Source organism: Rhipicephalus microplus, unplaced genomic scaffold, assembly GCF_043290135.1.
Source record: "Rhipicephalus microplus isolate Deutch F79 unplaced genomic scaffold, USDA_Rmic scaffold_20, whole genome shotgun sequence".
Taxonomy (NCBI): Eukaryota; Metazoa; Arthropoda; class Arachnida; order Ixodida; family Ixodidae; genus Rhipicephalus; species Rhipicephalus microplus.
The window spans coordinates 5130508-5153412 of NW_027464593.1; the positions used below are offsets into that span (position 1 = coordinate 5130508).

Below are 22905 nucleotides of genomic sequence, written 5' to 3' on the forward strand. Positions count from 1 at the left end.
CGCCACAAACGTCTATGAATGTTCCGAGGTTAATGAATTGCTGTAGATTAGAGTTTCCGCGACCGGATGTATGATGATGTGTTTCACGGCTAGAGCGGCAAAAGATCATGTATGAATGAGTGGCATGAATTTTCATATGCGCGTTTCGCGTCAATAATTATACTGCTAAAATTCCTGTGCCACCAGTCTTCTTCCCATAACTTTGTTACTTGGAAAGAAGCCATGGGCCGTCATGGTGTGATCCATTTTTTTGATGCAATAAACCTCTCTCAAAATAAAGAAAAGTTCAGGGAATATTTTTAATCAAGTACAGTCGCCGACCGTTTATTCGGACTCGACGGGAACCGCCGAAAAGTCCGAATAATCGGGAGTCCGAAAAAACGGATTCACTCGAAAAAAAGCACTTTTATTGGCCCGATCGCCCGAAAAAACTGTCTATGTGCGTCTGCACACACGCACGCTTACGCGCGACCACGTCGGCCTGTACCTCTGCGAGTGTCTGGCCGTCGCTGTAGACAGACAACAGCATCGATATGGCCCGCGCTAAGTCCGCATTTGATGGCTGTGGTGTGGGCGGCGCGTCATCGTCGGAGTCACTGTCCGCCAGCGCCGGCTCGCAGACCTGACGGACGATCTCGTCATCGTCCAACTCTGCGCAAGGCAAAACGGCACTGTCGAAGTTGGCGAACTCTTCAAACGTACCCGCCCCCACATCGACCCCGCTAGCACGAAGGTCGTCCAAAATGTCCGCTGCTGCGGTAGGCGGACTCTCAACCGCGGGGTTCTGGCCTGTGGCACTGTCCTCCTCAATCCCAGTAATAAATCCTGTGTGGCGGAAGCAGTTGTGGATCGTTTCCTGAGTCACTGACTTCCAGGCATCGGACAACATGCTGATGGCCGTCAGAACATCCACGACGTAGTTTTTGTTACTGTCGACGCATAACAGCACACGATTCAGGAGGCGCGACCGGTAATGAACTTTCAAGTTTTTGATCACGCCCTGGTCCATGGGCTGCAACACGCTTGTCGTGTTAGGCGGCAAAAACTCCACTGTCATAGCCTTCAAGTTGTCGATATGCCCATGGGCACCGCAGTTGTCGACGAACATCAGCACCTTGCGATTTTGCTGTTCGTACCGGCGGTCGAGCTTGCGAAAGTACCGTTCGAAGAGGTTTTGCGTAATCCACGCCTTCAAATTTGCTTCATACCACACAGGGAGTGATTTGACGCCTTTAAAACATCTTGGATCTTTTGATTTTCTTATCACGAGAAGCGGAAGTTTCTCCGTCCCCGTCATGTTGCCTCCTACAACAACTGTCAGTCGCTCCTTGCTATGCTTCCCCCCATGACAGGGTTCGCCAGACAAAGCTAGCGTCTTGTCGGGCAGCATCTTATAGAAAAGTCCAGTCTCGTCACAATTAAAGACGTTTTCTGGTGGATACTGGCGCAGCAGTGCGCACAGCTTGTCGGCGCGGTAGTTGGTCACGAGCGTTTGGTTGACGGAACCACTCTCGCCGCACATTCGCTTGAAGGCCAGGTCGTACCTTTTCTTAAAGTTGCGCAACCACCCGTCACTGAACTTGCAGCCGGTAATACCCATGCGCAGGGCGAGCGTCTCTGCTTTCTGTCTCAGCAGAACGCCAGACACGGGTATTTTCCTAGCCACCGTGGCACTCAACCACATGTTCAGCGCTTCTTCAAGCTGCGGGTGGCTGCCGTCCCGGAAATTTTTCTGCGTACCCGCAGACGCTTTCTCAGCTGCCTCCAGGATCTTAGCCTTCTGCTTGAGGTAGTCCGAGACGGTTTGCTTGGAAATGGAAAATTCCCGAGCAACTTCAGACTGAGGTCGGCCGCCTTCTACCTGGCGAATTATCTCCGCTTTCTTCGCCATCGTGAGCGTCTTGTAGCTCCCACGTTGGCCGCGTTTCTTCACTCCCGACGGCGCAGCAACGGGTGGCGTCGGAGCCATTTCAGCACGCCACGGAACACACAAGAGAGCGAGAACACAGAGAACAAGACGAACCAGGCCTACCCGCAGAAGCAACTGACTGACACGCTGACACAAACGCCAAACCACGCCAAACGCCACAGCGAACAGACTCCGTGAGTGGCTTGGCTTGGCCGCTCGACTGGCTAAAACCGAAAAAAACGTGTCGCCAAACATAGCCTTCGAGATCGGCAATGGCGATTTCTGCGTGCATTTTGACACTGGCCCGACGTCCATCCATAGCTAGTGCAGCATATCAGTGCTGGCAACCTAGCAAACGTATTGTTAACGTCCCTGTCAGCGTGTCATGGCGTACGGCGACGCATCCGGTCAGTCAAACGGAGTCCGAATAATCGAACGGCGCACAGCGGGGCGTCCGAATTTTCGGTCGTGAGTTTACATTAGGTTCAATGGGGCGAGTGGCGGTGCCACGAAGATGTCCGAATAAACGGGCATGTCCGAATTTTCGGCGTCCGAATAAACGGTCGGCGACTGTACTCAATTACACTAATTATAACTTCAGCCCAAGAAATATGTGTAATAATTTCAGTATATGGTTTTATTCAATTACAATCTTTTCTGTCATACCTACCACACCACTCCTTCATACAAAGAACTTGGTTTGAAATCCATACTTGTTCTTTGTAAATCATGAAAAGAAGTCAAATATCACAAGACAACCCCGAGATCACAGTTTTTAGGTGTCTTAAAAACTAAAGTTGCAACTTTAAACGCAGCTTTCTCAATACTGTTTTTTTTGACATTATGCTCAGCCCCTCCACATGGTTCAATGAAGAAATAACATGTCTTTCGTAAAGTATTTGTAGTATTGCTTCAAAACTTTTATGGAAGCACTGGGAGGTCATTCTTAGTGTCTGTGTCAATTTTCATCAATATTTAATAAGAAACAAAAAAGTTCATCGAAAAAAGCCTGTCGAAAACTTCGACAGGCTTTTTCTCACAAGTGTGTTTTGGACATTGTGCATTGCTTGTGGAAAGAGTAGCATGGGAATGACTGGACCGATTTTGATCCTGTTTCTTTTTTCCTGAATCCCTGAACACTGCTTGTGGGTACAGCAATCTTCAATTTCTGTTCTTTGGCCCTGTTTTTTATTCTAGACGATGATTTGTCCGTGCCACTGTTTCTGACAATGTGTGTCGGCAGCCGTGATAATCTCTAAAAAAAAAAACTTATTAAAGAATTTTGAGAGTGCCATACCCTGTAGCTTTCTTTTGAGTAAAGATCAACACCATTCGCAACTTCCTGGCATGTTTTGTTACAGCGCTAGGCCTTCCACAAGCAGACCATGTAATTGGACTATGTAGCATTATGTAACTTGAGAACTATTGAAGGTATCGTGATGAAACTGCATGTTTCCTTATTCGAGGCACTTATGAGTATGCATGCCAAATTTCATTGCTGTAGGTCAACAAATAAGTTTTTTTTTTTCAATGCCACCTCCCCTCTTAAGCTAAGGTGATGAAAAATATGAACTGAGTTTTTTGTACCCCTTACTGTTTTGTTTTTAATGAGTTATTAATTAGTTTTCTATCACCTTTTCAGTAAATTGGCTGTACAGATCCTGCTGGAATAAATGCCATTGCATTCTATAATTAGCAAACTGTGCAAAAAGCAAGTTTCATGGCTCTAGCTTTCCTACAACAAAAGTTATGAAGCTTTGGAGTTCATGCTTCCATTAGCAAGGAAAGATAATTTTTGTATATTATTTTTCTAAAAATTTATGGTGTCCTGTAGGGACACATGGCACATTCTTGCATTCACTAAGCATCCAGCTTTTCAGCAAGATAACAATGATCAAATTCGAGTGTACCAAAGCTGAGAAGCGCTTGTCAGAAGAATGAAAGGTGGCCAAAAAACTGAAACTGAGAAAATGGCAAAAAACATAGCTCAGTATATTCAAGGAATTCAACACAAATAAAAATGCTTCTCTTTGCATACCGTATAAACGCGTGTAAGGGCCGCACTTTTTTTTTCAGGAAGTGAGGGCTAATTTTCAGGTTGCGGCCCATACACGGAACTTTTTTTTTTTGGTGAACTAAAAACAACGTACCAGTTAGTGAACGAAGAGCGTTTATTGCAGTATGCTGCGTGTGCGCTTAATCGTCGTCACTCGACGAGTCCTCTAACTCGGAGTCCGAGATAGTGTGTTGCGGAGCACCATCATTCCACAAACAGTCACCTTCGGTGCCATCCAGGCAGTTGGATATCCCAGTGACCTTGAAACTTCGGGACACAATGTCCGTCGACACCGAGCTCCATGCCGACAATACCCAACCGAGAACATTAGCAAGCGGTGCCCTCTTCAGCCGTCCGGTCGGTGTGTGCTTATGGTTGCCGGTGTCCATCCATTCCGTGTAGAGTCTTCGGAATTCAACTTTGAATGGTCGATTCACGCTCACAACCAATGGTTGCTACATTCCTGTGAGGCCGCCTGGAATCACGGCCATGTCTGTGCCGACACGGCGCAGCTGCTCGTTCACCTTATCGGTAAGGTGGCCGCGGAAACTATCCAATACTAAAAGTGAATGTTTGGCCAACAAAGCTCCCGGTCTGTTCTGCCAAACACTTTTCACCCAGTCTAGCACCAAATCATCGTTCATCCATCCCTGCTCTTGGGCTCTAACTATGATGCCCTTGGGGAAAACTTCGTTGGGAATTCTTTTCCTTTTCAAAACAATGTACGGGGGTAGCTTCCGCCCGTCCGTGGTCACACAAAGCATCACGATGCAGCGTTGGCGCTCAGCGCCGGTGGTCGGCACGGCGACACACTTCTTGCCTTTTACTTCGACTGTGTAGTTCTCGGGAGAGTCAAACCACACAGAAGTTTGATCAGCGTTCGCTATTTGCGACAACAAATAACTGTGCTGATGGCGCAGGCCGATGACATGCTTGTGAAAACTAAGCACCTTGTCGGTATAGTCTTCTGGCAGCCGCTGGCACAGCGTGGTCCTTCGCCGAAAAGAGTCCCTTTCTTTTCACAAACTTTCGCACCCAGCCAGCACTAGCCTTGAAATCCCCGGCCGGTATATTTTTCGCACGTGCCAAGGCTAGTGCCTTCATGCGCAGCATGTCTGTAGTGAGCGCAAAACCATCGTTCCGAACCTCAGTCACATAGCGGAGCAACTCCTCTTCCAAATCAGGATACTTGCACCGTTTTCCTCGGAAAGCGCGCTTTTTGATATTGGTGTTCTGCAAGGCTTTCTTTTGGGTGCACCAACGTCGAACACACTTCTCGTCAACATCGAATTTTTTGCCGGCGGCCCGTTTTCCGTGCTCGAGGGCAAACTCGATCACCTTCAACTTATAGCCAGCTATATAGCTATTCAGCTGCTTGCCCATCGTGCCATAACGTCAACGTCCCGCAGAAAACTAGCTAGAGTCCCAGAGTCATTCAACGGTGCGCAAAACTCGAGCACATGGCAAGCTGAACAGCACAATGACCGAACAACGCACAAATACCAAAGTTGGTGATGCTAATGCCGATATGAATAGCGCGTTTGTATAGAAGTGTCAGAAGTTAAAGATAAAATCCCGCTTTAACCTTTAGTTGGCGGGTGTATGAACACTACTGAAAAAACTTAAAAATTTTTAGCCAACTTCATGAACATATTAGCATGAAGAAAACCAACAAATTATTCTAATACTATATGGTGATGATGGAAATTGCGTTCTCTAACGCAATCTACTGACAACGCCTAGTAGCTCACACACGCGCGCGCATTTTGAATACGCATGGGTCAAGGAAAGTGCGGATGCGGCCCTTACGCACAATTTTTTTTTTTTTAATATGTGCTTCTTAAAAACGGGATGCCGCCCTTACACGAGTGCGGCCCTTACACGCGTGTATACGGTATAAATGCCTCGGAAAGCACCAGGGCAGTAATCTTTGTCACACTTTTGTTGTTGCCGCCGCTTTGCTTGTTGTAGGAACCTGGAAGAACTTGAACGCTTTCACTCAGCATTCATGATCCGGCGAGAATCCTTCTCTCCTGCCGGTCGCTCGCTCATGGAGTTTTGTTCTAGCTGAATTTCTTTGAGGATACTTGTGGAGGCTTCCTTGAATCCTGAATTAAAGCGCATCACGGTTTCCGCAACTGCAGTCTCTACAGGTATGAGTGAACCATGCTTCTCTTTAGGCCTCTTTGTGTTTTTTGTGTTTTGCCTCTTTGGCAGCGTTTCAGCAGCTCCTTGTCACTAAGTCGTTTGTAGACTGGAAGCAGTGCTTCACGGACATTTTGTGGGAAGTTGTAGGTGTGTTTTGGCAGTGTTTCTCCCTTTGCAGCAGCAGCATTCTGCTTGCACCATGATTCACTGCCACTTGGGCACAAGATGTGGTTTGATTTTTCATCAGTTGATGTCATATGATAATATGTGGCCATGGCTGCCCGGTGCATTGCATCTACGACACCCATATTGGACTTCAGAGCCCAGCTATAGTATCTCAACAGTTTGTCTATGACATCACCTGTCAAGCGGTCTCTTCCACTTAGTGTTTCGCGAGAGCCTTTATGCTTTTGAACAAGATTGCGTAGTGCAGTACCCATTCGTTTTTCGACATGGTTTATGCAGTCCTCTTTTTGAACCTGTATGAAACCATAAACTGTCGAGTCTTCAATAGCACGAAATGATCTACTGTCTGCATCACACAGCATCACTGTGTACCGCAAGCCGTGACGGGAAATTGAGCGCCCAAAGAGGGTGACTGCTGCCTCAACTTCCATGTGCCCTGATTTGCACTGTGTATTTTTCTGGCAGATGTGCGTTGACTCCTAAACCAAGTAATTTGGGTGCTCTTTTGGTGGTGCACGCTTGCAGCCGGCACACAGGACAACATAGTCTAGAACCTATCCAGAAAACAACACTGCGACAGGTGGCCTCTGGTCATCCACGTGCCATCATAACAGATGGCCACGTTACCTGGTTGTTAAACCACAGATCTTATATAATATTTTCACTGACATGGCGCAATCGGAGAAGACCTTGTCTGCAGCTTTTGTTGCCGCAGGATTCAGTTTATTTTTCAAATGGCTCTGATACCTTTTGCGATGAAGTCCCCTGTGGGAAATTCCTATTACAGAGATATTGTTTAGGGCTGCCTGGCTATTTCCTATGCTTTGCATGGCCCGAGACACACGGATATTCACTTCAATTGCAGCGCATTTAGCCTGGGTGGGTATTCTCCCAGAGCTCCCCTCACTGTCAACAAGTCCACAGTTGCAGCACAATAAAATCAGCTTCATTGCAAGTTCATATTCATGCTCACCTTTTTCAATGGAAATAGTATCACTACACGTCCGGCATTTTAGCCGTCCTTTCAAGCAGCTTGTTCATCGCGGATAAGTCGACGATCCCGTAGGTAGTCGCCGACAAGTTTGAGTCCTCGCGCGCTGTCGCGATCATTCGCAGCTTACGCTCGCTCGCCGAAGTTGCTGATAAGCTGCAGATCTTATCGGCACTCATTTCCTGTTGTTGCGCACGATCAGCGCTTGTCAAAAAGGTTGTGTCTCTTTATGCGCTGCCAATTGTCGACGTTGTCCGAGGCGGCCGGGGAAACAGGCGGAGATGTCGGCGCTTCTTCCGACAAATCGTGTTCTGTTGCCACGCCATTCTGCATTAGGTATGCGTCTAATATACCCACGTCATTACCTGTTTTTGCCTTAGATTTCTCGAGCTTTTTTTCGAACTTGTGAGCTGTGCGGAACTTGCGGTACGGCTTTGTCATGATCGAAGGTTCAAAACATGGCCGAGAGCATAGGTCTAATGCATTGGCTCGGTGGCTGCGGTGCGCTTCGTCGGGCTGGTTCGGTGCCGTACCTTAATGTGCAGACTTGAAAAATGCTCTAATTTCTTGCTAGCTCGCGCGGGTTCAGGAAGCCGACGAGAACAATGTGGCATGTGAGTGGGATACTCTCTTTGCTTCACGTGCTGCTTTTCATCGCCGGTAACGTTGGCACCAAACAGATTGGTTGTCCTGTTTTTGCTTTGCTTCGTGCTCGAGTACGCTTTGCTTTTGGTGGGAATGTGCAGTTAGGCAGCATTTTCTAACACAGCGGTTTTGTCGAGGTTAAAAATGTCCTTCTCCGCATACCATATTTACTTTAAAATAGGTTGGGCACGAATATATGTGGACCCCTAATTGTAGCGCTCTAAGAAATAACAAAAAATATTCAAATATAAGTCGACCAATACTTTCTTTAGAAGCTGAAAATATGAAATGTACCACAACTTCATTCACAATAAGATTTCCTCCGCCCTTTTGTCGCTGCTAGGAGCATCCTTATCGTCAAACTCGGCTGCTACTAACTCCTATCATCAAACTCGGCGTGCGGCTTTGAGAAGGTGGGGTGTGGCTATTAGATGAATAACCTTTTTTTCTTAGTTGCGTTGTCTGAAAAAGGGCCGGGCACTGTACTCATTCCAGATTTTGAGGTATACAACGAGCCTATGCAACAGGTACTGCTTTAAGAACAGCGGGCGCTGTTCTTAAAGCTCGCCAGTTGACTGTTGCAATGATCGGATAATCTTTTCGGTGACGTCAAAATGACGGCCCGCTGCCCAGTTCTCGTACTCCTGAGCATACTTCGCAGCGGTAAGCTTAAACTTCGCCATGTAACTTTTTCTTGTAACTGGCATACTGCAGGTGAGGTGAAGATAAAAAAGACGTGGACCTACCGAATGAATAAAGGTTGCGAATGGCAACTGGCGCCCGACCAGAGAAGCAGAGCTGAACTTGGATTGGATTGGATTGGTGCACGTATCACCATCTTATGCCGATTTCACTGAGTACAGCCTCCGGAACTCGCGCAGGTTCTATGAGCTGAAAACTGGCACGTGGACAATATGTACTTTTGTTGTGGAACTGTAAAGTCGGCACGTTGAGTCTTTGTTCTTATAATTATGACACATTATTCACACCCGAGGATTGCTCTAGTTGTTTAAAAAAAAGGCTAAGTGTCAACACAAGTTTCTTTCAAAAGAACTACTAAAAAGTACATAAGACTCACCGGTGTATAAGATGCACCTCCAATATTTTCGGGCCCGTGTGCTCAGATTTGGGTGCACGTTAAAGAACCCCAGGTGGTCTAAATTTCCGGAGCCCTCCACTACGGCGTCTCCCATAATATTATAGTGGTTTTGGGACGTTAAACCACACATACCAACCAACCAATATTTTCGGGGGAAAAGAACGGGTCTTATACACTGGAAAATACGGTATTGTCGAGAGGGTTGACAAAGGGATGGCGAGTTCTTCGGTGATTCATGACTTGCTTCGGCCTGCTTTAGACTTCCTTGATTAACAACGCTTTCCTCTTTGTCAGAGACCTGCACTGCTTTGGGTGGGTCATCTTGGTCGATATTCGGAAGCGTCTGGTGCACAGACCACTCACTGCTCGGCAAAACTGAACTCAAGATACGTTGCACACGGATCGTGGGGAAAACAAAGAATACAGTAGAATCTCGATGATACGAATCTTGCGGGGTCACAAAAAATATTCGTAATAGCCAAAATTCGTATCATTGGAACACATGCAACACTAGCTAAGTTAACACTGAGTCGGAGGCAAACTCATTTTTGGCACCCGAAAAAACTTTATTTTTTGGAGAAGAAAACCTCGTATGTCTTGCTGCTTTTTTTTGTTTTCGGTCAAGTCACTCGGCAAACTTTTCTGGAATCCGTAAAAAGCCGTGCACATGTCGTCACTGATTTCTTCAGCAGCCATACCACGCCTCAGAACGTAGAGCGCGTGCAGAGTTTCAGCCACCAGTGGTGCGCTTTTGCCGTCACACTCGTCTATTTCATCGTGATCGTCACTGGAATCGGCAACCTCACGTGTGGCCTTGTTGACAATATCTTCCATTGTGCGCGCACCACAAGTGGCAAGATTGTCATCCGCCGCGCAAAAGTCGTCAGCCGAACACCCGGTGTGATGAGTGAAGAAAACGACAACGACGGAAGTGCGGGGCAAGGCGCGTGTAATGTGCGCGTGAGTGTCAGCGAATCAGCTGATGACCTGTGGTGGCCCATAGAGGTGGCGTGCCACGATTGGGCCACGGGCAACCATCACGTGGCAGTGGGCTTTGTGGCTGGGGACGAGCCGGAGCAGCGGCAGACGGGAGACAGCGGGCCGAAGCGTCGGATGCAGGCGATCCAGGTTCCGGCCGGGGAACGCGGCTGTCCACGCTACTGCCGTCCAACTACCAGCTGGAATGGCGTTGCCGGCACGAGTACTGCATGTCGGGGCACGGCCTGGCCTGCTGTTCTCTTCCTTGCCGAGGGCATCGCGGATCTCGGCGAGGCGTCTCCACGGTCAGCCGTTCGACACAGCGATGAACGTGGCCTGGCTAATGGTCACGGTTGCGTCGAGCATCGCGTCTCGGCGCACGCTCTTTGCTGGACGGGCTGGCCATGCCCCGCATGGAGCATCGCGTCTCCGATGCGGGTTGTCTGCTCCGTGGCCGCACCCATGCCATCAAGCGCCGGTGTCACCAGAGCGTCGCACTTCGGCAAGGGACGAGCGAGATGTTCTGCCGGGCGAGACCATGAGTGCGCACAGAGGAGCACGGAGCCGGGCGAGGTTCAGGGTGGCTGAGGATCCGGGTGCCAAGGAAGTTGCTGGCTGAATCTAGGATCGCCGAGCGGTGCCGAGTGATGCGCCAGACTCGGACGTGGGCCACGAGCTCATGAGCTGCAGGGTGCACCCGAGGGTACCTGGCGGTGCCCTGGCCAAGAAGAAGAAACGTGCGGAAAAGAGAGCTCGAGGGTTGAGGCCACGAAGGCAGAGGAAGCGGTGCGCCGCTCGAGAGGACGAGTTCCTGGTAGCGTTCCTGAGCCGGACGTGAGACCCGTACGTGTCTGCCAGGTCGAGCTCCGGTGTGTCTGTTCAAGGTCCAAGGCCGAGACCTGCTGAACGGCTCTTGCCTGGGTGCAGTGGCCGAGAGCAGGTTCGTGGGCGAGGCCTACCGGGTGTGGTCCTCGAGCCGTGGCCTGATCCTGGATCTTCGGAGTTGCGACCCTGACTGCTGGGTTGGCCGCGACGTCCGACTCAACGGCGCTGCACACGGTAGCGTATCCGTGCGCCATCAGCCGTTCCACCCATGCCATGAAATAAAAAGTTCATGTTAATCCTTTCTCGTCCGCTATAAGCAAACATAGTGACGAACGTCCGTTAACCATCACACCCGGCATCTAGGCATTCTCAACCCTAAATGGGCTCCTCCGACTCTGAAAGAGCCTCTGGCACCTATTCGGGAATCCTAAAGCATTTACCGATGCAGTTCGCAATGGTAGTCGGCGTTACTCTATCCCAAGCCACTGAGATAAAATGGTTGGCGTCCAAAAGGCTTATTTGCAGGCCACCTTTGTCTTTTCTGTCGATTTTGGCAAGGAGACGGCGCACAAGAAGGCTCTTCAAATGGTGCTTGATGTTTTTTATAATCTCAGCGTCAAGCGGTTACAAGTGCGTCGTGTTTGCGGGCAAAAAGCCAGCTTGACGTTTTGAAGTGTCACTTGCTTCGGGTGGGCGGCGCACTGGTCAAGAATATGAACAATCTTCCGATTCTTGCAGGCCATTCTTCTGTCACGGAGAGACAGAAATTCTTCGAACAGGGCCGCCGTCATCCATGCTTTTTTGTTTGCGCAATAGAATCATGGCAAATGGCTCTCGCGCTTAAAACACCGAGGCTTCTGAAATTTACTAACTATGGTCAACTTAAGTTTTTCCGACCCGTCGGAGCTACAGCACAAAAGAACCGTTATTTTTTTTTTTGCTTCTTTTACCTCCTTGGCACGCTTCACCTTTTAAGCAAAAACTCTTCTCGGGTTGAAGATTAAAAAAACAGGCCTGTCTCACCTGTATTAAAATAATCACGAGGTTCATACCCCGAGATAAGAGACTCCAGCTTCGCGAGCCAGTCATTAACAATGGTCTGCTGAGCCTTCTTGGCTTCCCTGCAGACGCTTTTGTACACGAGACCGTGTCTCATCTTGAAACGGTGCAGCCACCCACTTGAGGCCTGGAATCAGTCGATGTGCAGAGCAAGTGCGATCTCGTCGGCTTTTCGGGCAAAATTTTGCCGTCAACGTTTACACCGGCTGCAGTAACCTCCTTGAACCAGATCAATAAAGATTCTTCAAGTTTCATGTGCTGGGCTGTCTTCGCTTGCTTCGCGTTGACGCTGAACGAAAGCACATTTTTCATTATTGTGTTCCGCTGTCCAACAATTGTGCTCAATGTCGACGTAGCGAGGCCTAGCTCCTTAGCCAACTCCGTGCGTTTTCTTTTCGTATCCTCATAGACCTTTTGAAGAATGTTTAGTTTCTCCTTAAAAGAGAGAGCCTTCCGCTCTCGAGACGTGGCTTGCTGCGACTCCGCAAAAAGGCACAACAAAGCAAATACGTGTGCTCGACTGGGTGTCGACAACCTCCGCACTACAGTAACCACGTGTCCGCACAAGAGAGCACCCACCACCAAGCAAAACAATTATTGGATTGGATTTGTGTGGTGGTGGTGGTGATGATGATGATGATGATGATTTGTGGCTTTGCCCTTTGTAACGGGTGAACACATATATGTTGTGTGCCAGCCGAGGTATATAAAGGAAAAACAAACGAAAATCGAAAGCACAAAGAAGAGTTCACTTTTGGCACCACTTCCACCACTGTTGGAGCCTTGTCTTTGTGGTGGAAACTGCTTTTGCATTCCTGGCGGTCAAGGCCAGCACCTGAAATAGTGTAGTGGCCTCTGGTGGGTAGCGTGAGAGTTTTTGGCATCGTAGCAACAAGTGCTCAACTGTCTTCTGTTCCGCTCCGCACGCTCTGAATAGGGTCGAGTGGATGTTTGGGTCGAAGTGGCTACAATATGTGAGCGTGCGAAGCGCTCTTGCACGCGCTTCGAACAGTAGCCCACTTCCACCACTGTGGTCATACATAGATATCGGGGCAATGGCCTCTTTGTATGTACGATATAGCTGAAGTGTACTCTTCTGCTGCATCGAGATTTCCCATTGCGCATTCTCTACTTCGCATATCTGTTTCCGGACTGCTGCGGAAAACTTGTGCTCCGTGGTCTCTATTGTTGAGAGGTCCAACATGTCGTATTTGCGTCGAAGAGAGTAGACTCTGTTTGACCACTGTGTCCCGAGTCCCACAAAGTGCAGGCAGCGGAACATACGACGGGCCCACCACTGATCGTTCATGAAACGTAGGCGTCCTTCATAAATGATCTTTCTCATGACTTCCTGCGCCTCGTACGTAGACCAACTTATGTCCCCCTTCACCGTCGTCAGCGCTATCTGGAGCCTTCAAGAGAAAGCAAAAGGTGCACCTTGGTGTCAGAGATCGTGCAGATCTTGAAGTCTGTCGCCCACCGCTCGCAGGCGGCGCTGGTAACGTGCCAAATTGGCAGCGCAGCACGCATTTCAGCGCGTGCATACACACTGGTTGCTTCCGTGGCCGTCGGTGGGGTGGGGTTTATTCATATCAAATGACTCAAGTAAAAAATCGGTTCTTAACAACCGTACTCTAGCACATAGTAATTCAATGGGCCTCGGTCGGGATCGCAGAAAAATTCGTATCACCCCGAATTTCATATCGGCCAGGATCGTATCATCGAGATTCTACTGTACTTGCTCGCACGTGCAAGGGCTAAGTTGCGTGCTGACGGCAATGACGCGCACATGCTGCACACACCGCCCCACTGCACATAAGTCGTGCTACAGTGTTGTAGAAGGGGGTAGTGAGATCGGGGAGAGCCTGTGGGTGTGGCATCTCGCGTACATGCCATGAGATGGCACAACCAGTGTACGGGCTGTACGAAACGCAAAACGTAGGGTTTTTGTAATTTGGAGAAAGTCGTGTGTGCTTGGTCTTTCACCAAAAAAAGGGAAGTGCGCAGTTTCTTAGCATGTTTACTGACACTCCCTCTAAATTAAGACAATTGCTGAGAAAACTGGATAAGCGACATTTCAGGCTTTCATGAAAACGAAGTCAGCCTAACGAGTGCTCACAAACAGGCACACAACGATGCGGCTGGTTTGAAAACTAAAGGCTTGTGAACACTGTGGATGTAAAAATGGGAAATGTTAAATTGCTCAATTCATTTGACATTAACAATTTTCATACAGTTAAGATGCAATAGCATTCACAAGTTCAAGTTAACCAAGGAAATGGGGTGCTTGTACTAACATATTTGGAACATATTCCCTATATTAATTTCATTACTAGCGTTATCATTTACTAAAGTACATTCCCACTGAAAGCTTGGGAGTTGATTATTTATTCCCATGACGATGCTGTTATGGCACGCTCATAGTAGTTCGGCGAGATAGCAAAATTTCATGACGCGGTTAAAAGAAAAGGTTTTGCAACAAAAAGTACTTTATTGGCACTAAAGACTGCAGTGTTCTCAATGTACATGGCTGTAACGAGAGAGCCACTAGGAGCAATGGTTCATCTTTACGTGCAATTTCTTTATATGCCATTCTTATTACGATTGGTTGAGCTCTTTTATATAAATATGCAGCCTGTTCAGCTCGTAGATTTTGGTCAACTCGGTCGTGAGCGCATCTGAATGCTGAGTGCAACCTGGGGCATAACCAAGGTTCTCCATCACCAGCAGCATATTAATATCATCCACTATGCTAACACTGCAGAGCGGATGAAGAACACTGGGAAGATGTGTTCCAACTTGTTTGCTGCGTTAAAGAGCTCTTGTGAGAGATACATATTACAATTCTCTCTTGCTGCATACCACAGTGCACTCGGAGTTTCTGCTCTCAGTATTGGGGGATTCCAAAAGAAAGGTCTTGCAGGGCATGGAGTCGTAACACTTCAGAAACCTTCGAGTAGCATAAGCTGCCAGGCAAAGTATTAGACAGTCATCACTCTTTTGTGCGTGCTTCGCACTATTCCTGCCCTGCAGGAATAGTGCGAAGCATGCACTCAACTGATACTAGGTTCTCTTCCTTGAGCTGGAGAGTCTCGTGCATTCGGGAGAGAACTTATTTCTGCACTAGCTCCGTTAAGGTCAGCATTGCCTGAGCATACTGTCTTGGCAAGATTATAAAATGACAGGCAAATAATGACAATTAGGAATCTCGTAGGTGTAGGGTGGTCATTAGAGCCACATGACTGCCTGACAATATCAAGGTTTTCTAGTGGATCCTGACTTAATCGAGATGTCGTAACATACTTATACCCCTGTCACACGGGCACTTAAAAGTCTTTTAAGTAAGCGGTCTTTTTCCGAAAAGGAGTTCCTGACAGCAGACACACGGCACAGAGCGAACTCATTTTCAGAAGCGGTCTTTTTCGTAAACGGCGTTCGTCGATCTCTTTTACGGCTTCGAATGAGTAGCCTCGAAACCAGTGGGCACCAGCAATTTTCGAGTGGTGGGAAAAAAAGAGCGAATGCTTATTTTTCCGTCATCAAAACTCTTTGTAAAAACAAATTTCATATCCTGCAGAAGGTGTAATGAACTCTTTTAATGGTTATTTCCTTTTCTACTCTCGTAACTTTCTACAACGCGTCGGCAATATCACGTGGTGACGCTCGGTCTTGCGCTGCTTTATCCTCTCCTTGGCGGCTTTTGCAGCGTCTGCCTCGCTTTCCAGAGCGAGAAGGCAGGCCGTGAGGCTTGCGATCCTCGCTTTTTCTCCCGTACGGTCGCCCATAACGTGTCGAGAGCAGTCGAGAGCAGCGAAAAACAAATACGGTAAATAAAAGCACAGTGGTGCCAGACGGACTTGTGCACGTCGCTAGTTATGGGAATGCTTCCTTATCTAGTGCAAAAACATTCACATTGGTGTTTCTTCATCTCTTATTCTTAAATTTATTTGAAGAAACGAGCAGTGCAACAAGTCTTTAATTTGTACATCGTGATACATCGTTTAATTTTCATTGCTTCTCTTTTAACTGCTAGGGCCACGCTTTCACTAGCGTCTTCGAACGAAAACACTAAAAGGAGATCGTTGCTGCCGTGTGTCTGCGCCACAAACACCTCTTTGTTAAAAGTCTTTCAACTTCGTAAAAGACCGCTTACTTAAAAGACTTTTTGCGTGCCCGTGTGACACAGGTATTAAATCCCTGGCTGGCAAGATAGTCCAGCGGTGATAACGTACTGGATATGGCTTAAAATAATGCATTACTGAGCTAGTTGTTTGCTGGATATCGTCATTCATAGGTCGTTTGCAGTGCAGTCACTTAGAAATCTACCTATTCCTGCAGCATGACACTGCCAAGAAGGAAATTCGAGGAAATTTTTCAGTACCCGCGTCTTCTCGGAGCAGGGATGCAAGGCTCGTCTTGATGAGTTAATCGATACTGCTCAACGAGTACAGCAATGTAATTTTATTTTGAATAAGAGCTACCACTACGGCATTTTTGCAATTTATGTGGACCCATAATACAGTAAGTGTAGGCGTTTAATATCGGCAAGCATGTGAAAAGTCAGGTAAAGTAGCCACTTGGAAATAAACAGAAAGTACGATTCCTTTAAAAGTTCTATAGGGCTGTCCCACCATGCAGGTTAATGACGTAGGTTAAAATCACAGCATAGCATCAATGCTTCCCCATGAAGCTTCCTGTCTATTCTTATAAAACTTCAGTCCGTTGATAACACGATTTACAAAGAGCTGAAATGCTAAATTCACTTGCTTCTTTTTGAAAATATTGTGCTGGAAGTGAAGAAATGAAAGGCCGGGCATTGCTTTCACAGTTGCGTTGGTGCAATCCATCTTGAATGCTTCGCTCAAAGGCTGGATACACACCTGAAAAAAAGGAGCCAAAAATATAAAGCAAACATTGACCTTTTTGTGTTGCTATTCCTCAAAGCATAAATAACTTTCCACTTTGACGCCCACAAGATGAAAGCGAAATTATGAACTGTGTTAGTACTAACACGAAATTTTTCCACATACCATGCCATCGGGTGATTTCAGGGGTGCTTAGGGGAGATTCTGCCCAAAACAACTTTTTTATTATTTGTGTTAGAGACTTGTTAGATATCTGCACTCTGCATACCTTCGAGTATGTATGCCAAATTTTGTTAGTATGCGCCAGTTGTAAGTGTATAAAAGGCTTTCTGGAAAACATGAAAATTTAAAAAAGTTTGAAAATAGGAAAACCAGGCTTGAAAGTTACGAAAGCATGTATTCTTTAAAATGCGGTTGTTATGATATGAATCTTCGATCACATTGAATAGCAGCTTTTACAGAAAGCACACGAAGTATTCAGAACCCTTCGCACTATAGCTTGGCTCTTCATGACTCCTACGGTTGGTCTCCTCGGTGCGAGCCCTTTTCGCTGCACTCCGACCGTGCGGCCCTGCTTCTGCTGTACGCCTCAAGCTCATTTTCTTTATGCCCAGGTCATCGCAATGGTCAGTGTGCGTGGCCAACTTTTCTGGGGGAAGTACTCCAATCTCTTTTAGGACATGCTCAAAGTCGGCATGGCCTTTGTTATACCACAGCATGGCAATAGCTGTGGCGGTCTCCACAGATAGATGTCCGGGAAGCAAATTAAGTCTTTGAACACAGCCACCATATTGTACTGTTAAGTGACTCGGCTGCGTTTTGTGTCTTTGTATATAGACACCGAACCAGGAGCTTCTCATCAGTAAGGTGCTTATAAATAGGCATAATTGCCAAGCCCTGTGCTTTAGTCTACAACGGGGTGCAGCCTGATGTAGGCTCCCCCGGTGCTTCAGCACGCCTATGCTTACACCAAGAGTCTGGCGCAGCAGGGCGAAATTTGTGGCTACTGGCTCCATCACTGGAGCAAGAATGAAAATAGGAGGACCATATAGCAGTATACATGCTGCGGACGCTGCCCTTGTTATTTGTTATTTGATAATACGTCTGCAGCTTCTGGATGGCTGTGACGTTTACCTTTTTCCCTTGTGGCAGGGGTGTTGCCATTTTTAGCATAGCAGTGCCTGGGCGTTTTGAGACGTGGTTGGTGCACTCTTCTTTGTCGACAGTATTGCCATACACCTTTGCCTCACAGATAGCAGTGTAGGCCTTGCTGTTGCCATCACTCAAAAAATTTGTAGAGCGCAGTGGGGTATCGTATAACAATGCCCTCTGCCATATGCGCAGTGCTGCTTCAGATTCCATTGCATGGGAAGAACACTGTGTTTTTTTCACATACAGGGTGGTGGAAGGCTTCCCACATTTCTCCATCACCACCTCTGTCCTTGTGTATACTGCAAGCGAGGCAGTAATTTGAAAGGACCTTAATGTCCAGACAAAGGCCTGTGTCCGGGGACACAGCTCCACCCACTCCGTTGTGGCTTTTATGGTCCATTTTCTGCCAAGAGCTGTCAAACATGACCGCAAATCGTTGCCGCCGGCGTCCTTCGTGATCCTCCGTGCCTCTTCCAAGTTTTGGCTAACAGCCTTGATAGTAGCACAGTTGAGCTTCTTGGCAATACCACGAAATGTCTTCTGATGCATCAGTTTTGGCAGGCCTATTATCGCACAAAAGCGCAAAAGCTGTTCATGTCCTGCATCTATGGCACGCGCTTGTCGCGCGAGCTCCTGCTGTCGTAGTGAATGTTCACTCCGGGGTCACCGCACTCACCGGCAGAGTTAATCTGCTTCGACGTATGCGTAAACGAAAGTACAGGCTCTGCGCACTCAGCATTGTCGCAGTGTAGCTCTAAGAACGAAGAAAGTCCTTTGCGTTTCCCGGCTACTTCTCGGACGGCGAGTCCGAGAAGTAGCCAGGAAAGTAGCCTCACTTTCGAAGAATTCCATCTTCTGTGATGCACTGACAAACTCTACAGCAGTGTCGATTTCAGAACTGTCGTGGTGGGCGATTTTGGCGATAGGCTTAACCGGAGCATCGAGGGGCGACGTTTGCGGCTGTCGTTCTTCGGAGCGACTTACGTCGTTTTCATCAATACTTGTGCCGAGTTCTGTACTTTCGAATGTCGGAATTGCCGTTTTTCAGGCTTGTCATCTCAAGAAAATGCAGAGCGAACACGGGAAACTGCTGCTTGCAAGAACGCGTGGCAGTCTGGTACGGCTTCACTACACGAAAGGAGTGCCGCCCGCGCTGCCGTCCAATGGCAGCCACGCGCTTGTTGGTGCGCAATTCATAACTCGTGATGGTCGCGTCTTCTTTCTCGTTTTTCTTTTATTCTCCGAGAACATACGAGACTAGCGGCCATAGAACCTTGGAGGATAGGGGTGACTCTGCGCGCCCCGACAATTGCAAATGGCGGGTGGCGCTTGTCACAGGTCCTGTTAATTTGGGAGGTGATCGCCGGGCTATATCGGCCCCCCGAATCTGCACCACGAAAGCGTGGACAATTTAGAAGTGGTCCTTTTTGGCCCGCCGGCTGTGGCTCAAAGAACAAGTCGGAGCCGAGAGTTGATAAACAAAACAAAATTATATTCTCAATAATGGTAGATCAAAAACAATACACAAGTATGCACACTCCACAATAGTTTACAATATGTTACCAATCAAACAACGTACTACACAGTACAATAAGCCACACTCGAAACAACGGACACAGACAACAATACGCTCTACAATGCAGTCGCATGCATTTAACAACCAAGACACTTAAAGACTAAAGAGTTAGAAAACTTATTCAGTCCAAAGTTCTTGGAACACAAGTCTGAATGATACTCTTCCGAGAATCACTCACTCAAAGTCCAGCGTTGTTGTCGTTCCGCTGCCCCCGAAGTTTCTCTTCCAGGAAACCTCTGTCGTTCCGCTGCCCCCGAAGTTTCTCTTCCAGGAAACCTCACGTCTTCACTTGGCCGCTCTCCAAGCTTCAAACTTCTTCGCTGGAAACACGTCGGCTTCACACTCGCAGCTGTTGCCACGTGTCTTCGGTCGATAGCGGTAGACACACACTCTTGCCTGTTGCTCGAGTCTTCACCCCTCATGTGGAAATCCTCTTCTTCTCCTCCTTTTGTCACGGAAGACAAAAGGCTTCGCCCACAAGGCGGAACACCCTACGCACTCTGGCGCATATTTTCTTCTCCTGCTTTGTCACTACGGACAAAACCTTCGCCGACTACACGGCGGAACACTCCACGCACACTTGCGTTAACTTCCTTCTTCTCCTGATCTCCCATCTTGGCTGCTCGATTAAATACCTTCCGCGCGAGATTCCAGAAAGTTCTCATCATTTCGTCAGCACGATACGCAGCGAAGGCTGGGGGAAAGGGCGAGACGATACGGGGGCCGTCCGCGACGGATGACGCAACCCGGCATCACCACGCCCCTTTCGATCGAGAAATTTCCAGGGCTTGCTCGGCCGCCGATGCGAGGAGGTTTGTTGGCGAACCGACGCTTCCGAGGAGAGAGGGTCGCGCGCCCAGAGAGTCTTTGGATGCTTGTTTTCCTTTTTTTTATTGTTGACCTCTCGGCGCTTCGTCGCGAGAATTTGGCGGCGCGCCCTTTTTTGAGCGCTCAGTTTGTGACAGCGCTGCTGGACCGCGTCGCAACAATGCAAACGGCGCGAACTTTTGCAACTTTTGATAAATTCTAGTGTCACCTCCGCTCTTTTAGGCGCATTTTCAATGACTTTTCGTGCAAACTGTGGCTTGATATTTGCAGAAATTAAGGTTCATAGACCAAAGATGACAATATAAATTAAAATACAAAAGTGATTTTTTAAAGAAAACTGCGACTTTTCAACCTGTGTCTCCCTCAAGCGAATTCTCGAGGCACTTCAGCAAATACGAAAACTCGTACAAGAAGTAGAAATGTCGAGCAGAGTCCACAGGGTGCTTTAGCTTGCAGGTGGCTTTGTTTGTCTTGACTCCCATCCCCAATATTTCCCACATTCGTCTATTGCAAGAGAGAGTGAGTGACAACTTTATCCATCAAGGGGTGGGGGGGTAAGAAGAGGTTCAGCAGGCTATATATGCTGCCAGGCCGTGCTTCTCAATGGTGTTCTCGGCTCTTTACCAGTGTGTGGACGTCTTGGTCTGTGCTGAAAAGAAGCACATCTCATTGGTCCTCGGTGAGGGGTGGTGAGACGAGCTTGGTGGGTGGCAGATCCTCCGGGCAAGCCCATAGGATGTGGTTGAGCGAGGCAACACCTTCACATGCACAGCAGCGTGAATGAATAACACCCGGGTACACCTGGGGGCACGGAAAGGTGTGGTTCTGCAGTCATCGCCAGGCTATTGGGACCTCTTGTGAAGGCTATCGTGAGGGGGTGGGTAGGCATACCATTCAAGGCGATAGTGTTCGAACTGTCATGGTGGCTATTTATTATTATTTTGTTAACAAAGATTTGTTTACATGCTTCATGGGAGATTTTGTTTGGTTGAAATTGTCTTGGAGCTTTAGCAGCAATTGTGGCTCATCTCCAGCCACTGACGCTCTTTTAGGTGGTTGTACGTGGTTGTTAACGGAGAGCATTCTGTATATAAACGGAAAGTGCTGCACCATCGGCTGCCCTCTATCACTATGCCAAAGAATCTCTGGAAGAATGGGTGCGTGTTATCAGTGAAAACTAGTGAAAAAATTTACCTCCAATGGATCCTGCCCAAAGTTTTCAACCATCTCGTAAGGAAAACCATAAAAAAACAGGCTTTCAGCAAGAGAAATGGTAGTCAGAAGAGTTATCTGTAGAGCTTCAGATGTAGGTTTGCTCAGGAAGCAGATTCTCCTCTGCTTTGGCAGTTCATGCAGATAATTGTAGCAGTGTGGTCACATTTCGACCTCAAGAACAAAGTTTTTACTGAAGGAAGAGAACTGTTTTTTACAGCAATATGCTCAGCTTCTTTATATTGTACGTGCCCTGGCCACCGAGAGTTTAGGCAGTCATAAAGGTTGTTCATTTGCCTGGTGAACTCTGATGTTGCTGAGGAATCGTAGAGCTTCTCGCATGCATCCTGTGTGCTGTGAAATTTCATTACTTCAGCCGTGGATTTACTGAATAGCTGGAATATGGAAATGCTCTTCTGGTGCAATTGTTCTTAGATAAAATACCATTATCTAAAACATTCTTGACTGAACAAACTTAAATATTCCTTACTTTAACTGTAAGCTTCACACTGAGTTTCTGGAAGGCATTTAATGATCATGTGCCTTTGTAAGCTTTGGCACTGCACGAAGACCACCCTGTTCCTCTTTGCATTCAAGAAGAGCCATATAATCAGAGTGGTACAATTCTTGTCCCTGTGGAAGCCGTACATAAATTCTCTTAATACTAAGCAGGCATTGAAACTTTATATTTCAAAAAGGCAGAACTGATTTGCAGCTTACCAGAAACTTGCTAACCTTCTGTAGATTGTTTCGTATGCACTTGAATATGTGGGGTGGGTCTATCACTGAATATATCACTCTGGAAAGGTCACACGGATGTTCGAATGATGTTTTTGTCTTTCCCGTTTCACCGCATATGCCTGAAAATATTACATCATTCAAGGTTAGGTAGTTTATTTTAACTTGTGATGCAGATAAGTATGCTTCGATGGCAGCTCATGAAACAGTATCAAAAGTAAACATTCCCCATAAGTACAGCCTGTGTGCAATTCGTCTAGCTTTATTAGCAAAATGGCTGCAACAGTGGGACTTCTGCACGAGTAATAAGCTTCACCTAGGGAAGCCTATACTTGCTGTATGGAAGACCCGTTTTCACCAAGAATGGTTTATAGAAGGTATATTATGCCGACTTCGCATTGGGCACACACACTTGACTCACAATTTTTTACTCGCAAAGGATCAACACGCAATATACGAAAAATGCCAAGAACCTTTATCAGGTATACACATCTTAATTGAATGCCCCACTATTGAAACATAGAAAAAAATATTTTACCGCACTATACAAACAACATATACCTTTACACTCACCTCTACTCTTAGGAGATTATTCCTTAGTAACCGCGCGTGACGTGATGAACTTCATCATCTGAACA

At 47.4% G+C, this 22905-nt stretch overlaps 1 protein-coding gene across 3 annotated transcripts in view; it reads left to right on the forward strand.

Annotated features, from left to right (window-relative positions):
- LOC119181094 (uncharacterized) overlaps nucleotides 1-22905 on the forward strand; it is a 56375-nt gene that overhangs the window by 27383 nt on the left and 6087 nt on the right. The window contains exon 9 of one of the 3 annotated variants that reach the window (XM_075883703.1): nucleotides 8650-14402. The exons of the other annotated variants lie outside the window; for them this stretch is intronic. Within the exon in view, the coding sequence (XP_075739818.1) occupies nucleotides 8650-8792 (143 nt within the window). The 3' untranslated portion in view covers nucleotides 8793-14402. Of the gene's footprint in view, nucleotides 1-8649; nucleotides 14403-22905 lie in introns of those variants that run through there. 3 annotated transcript variants of the gene reach the window in all.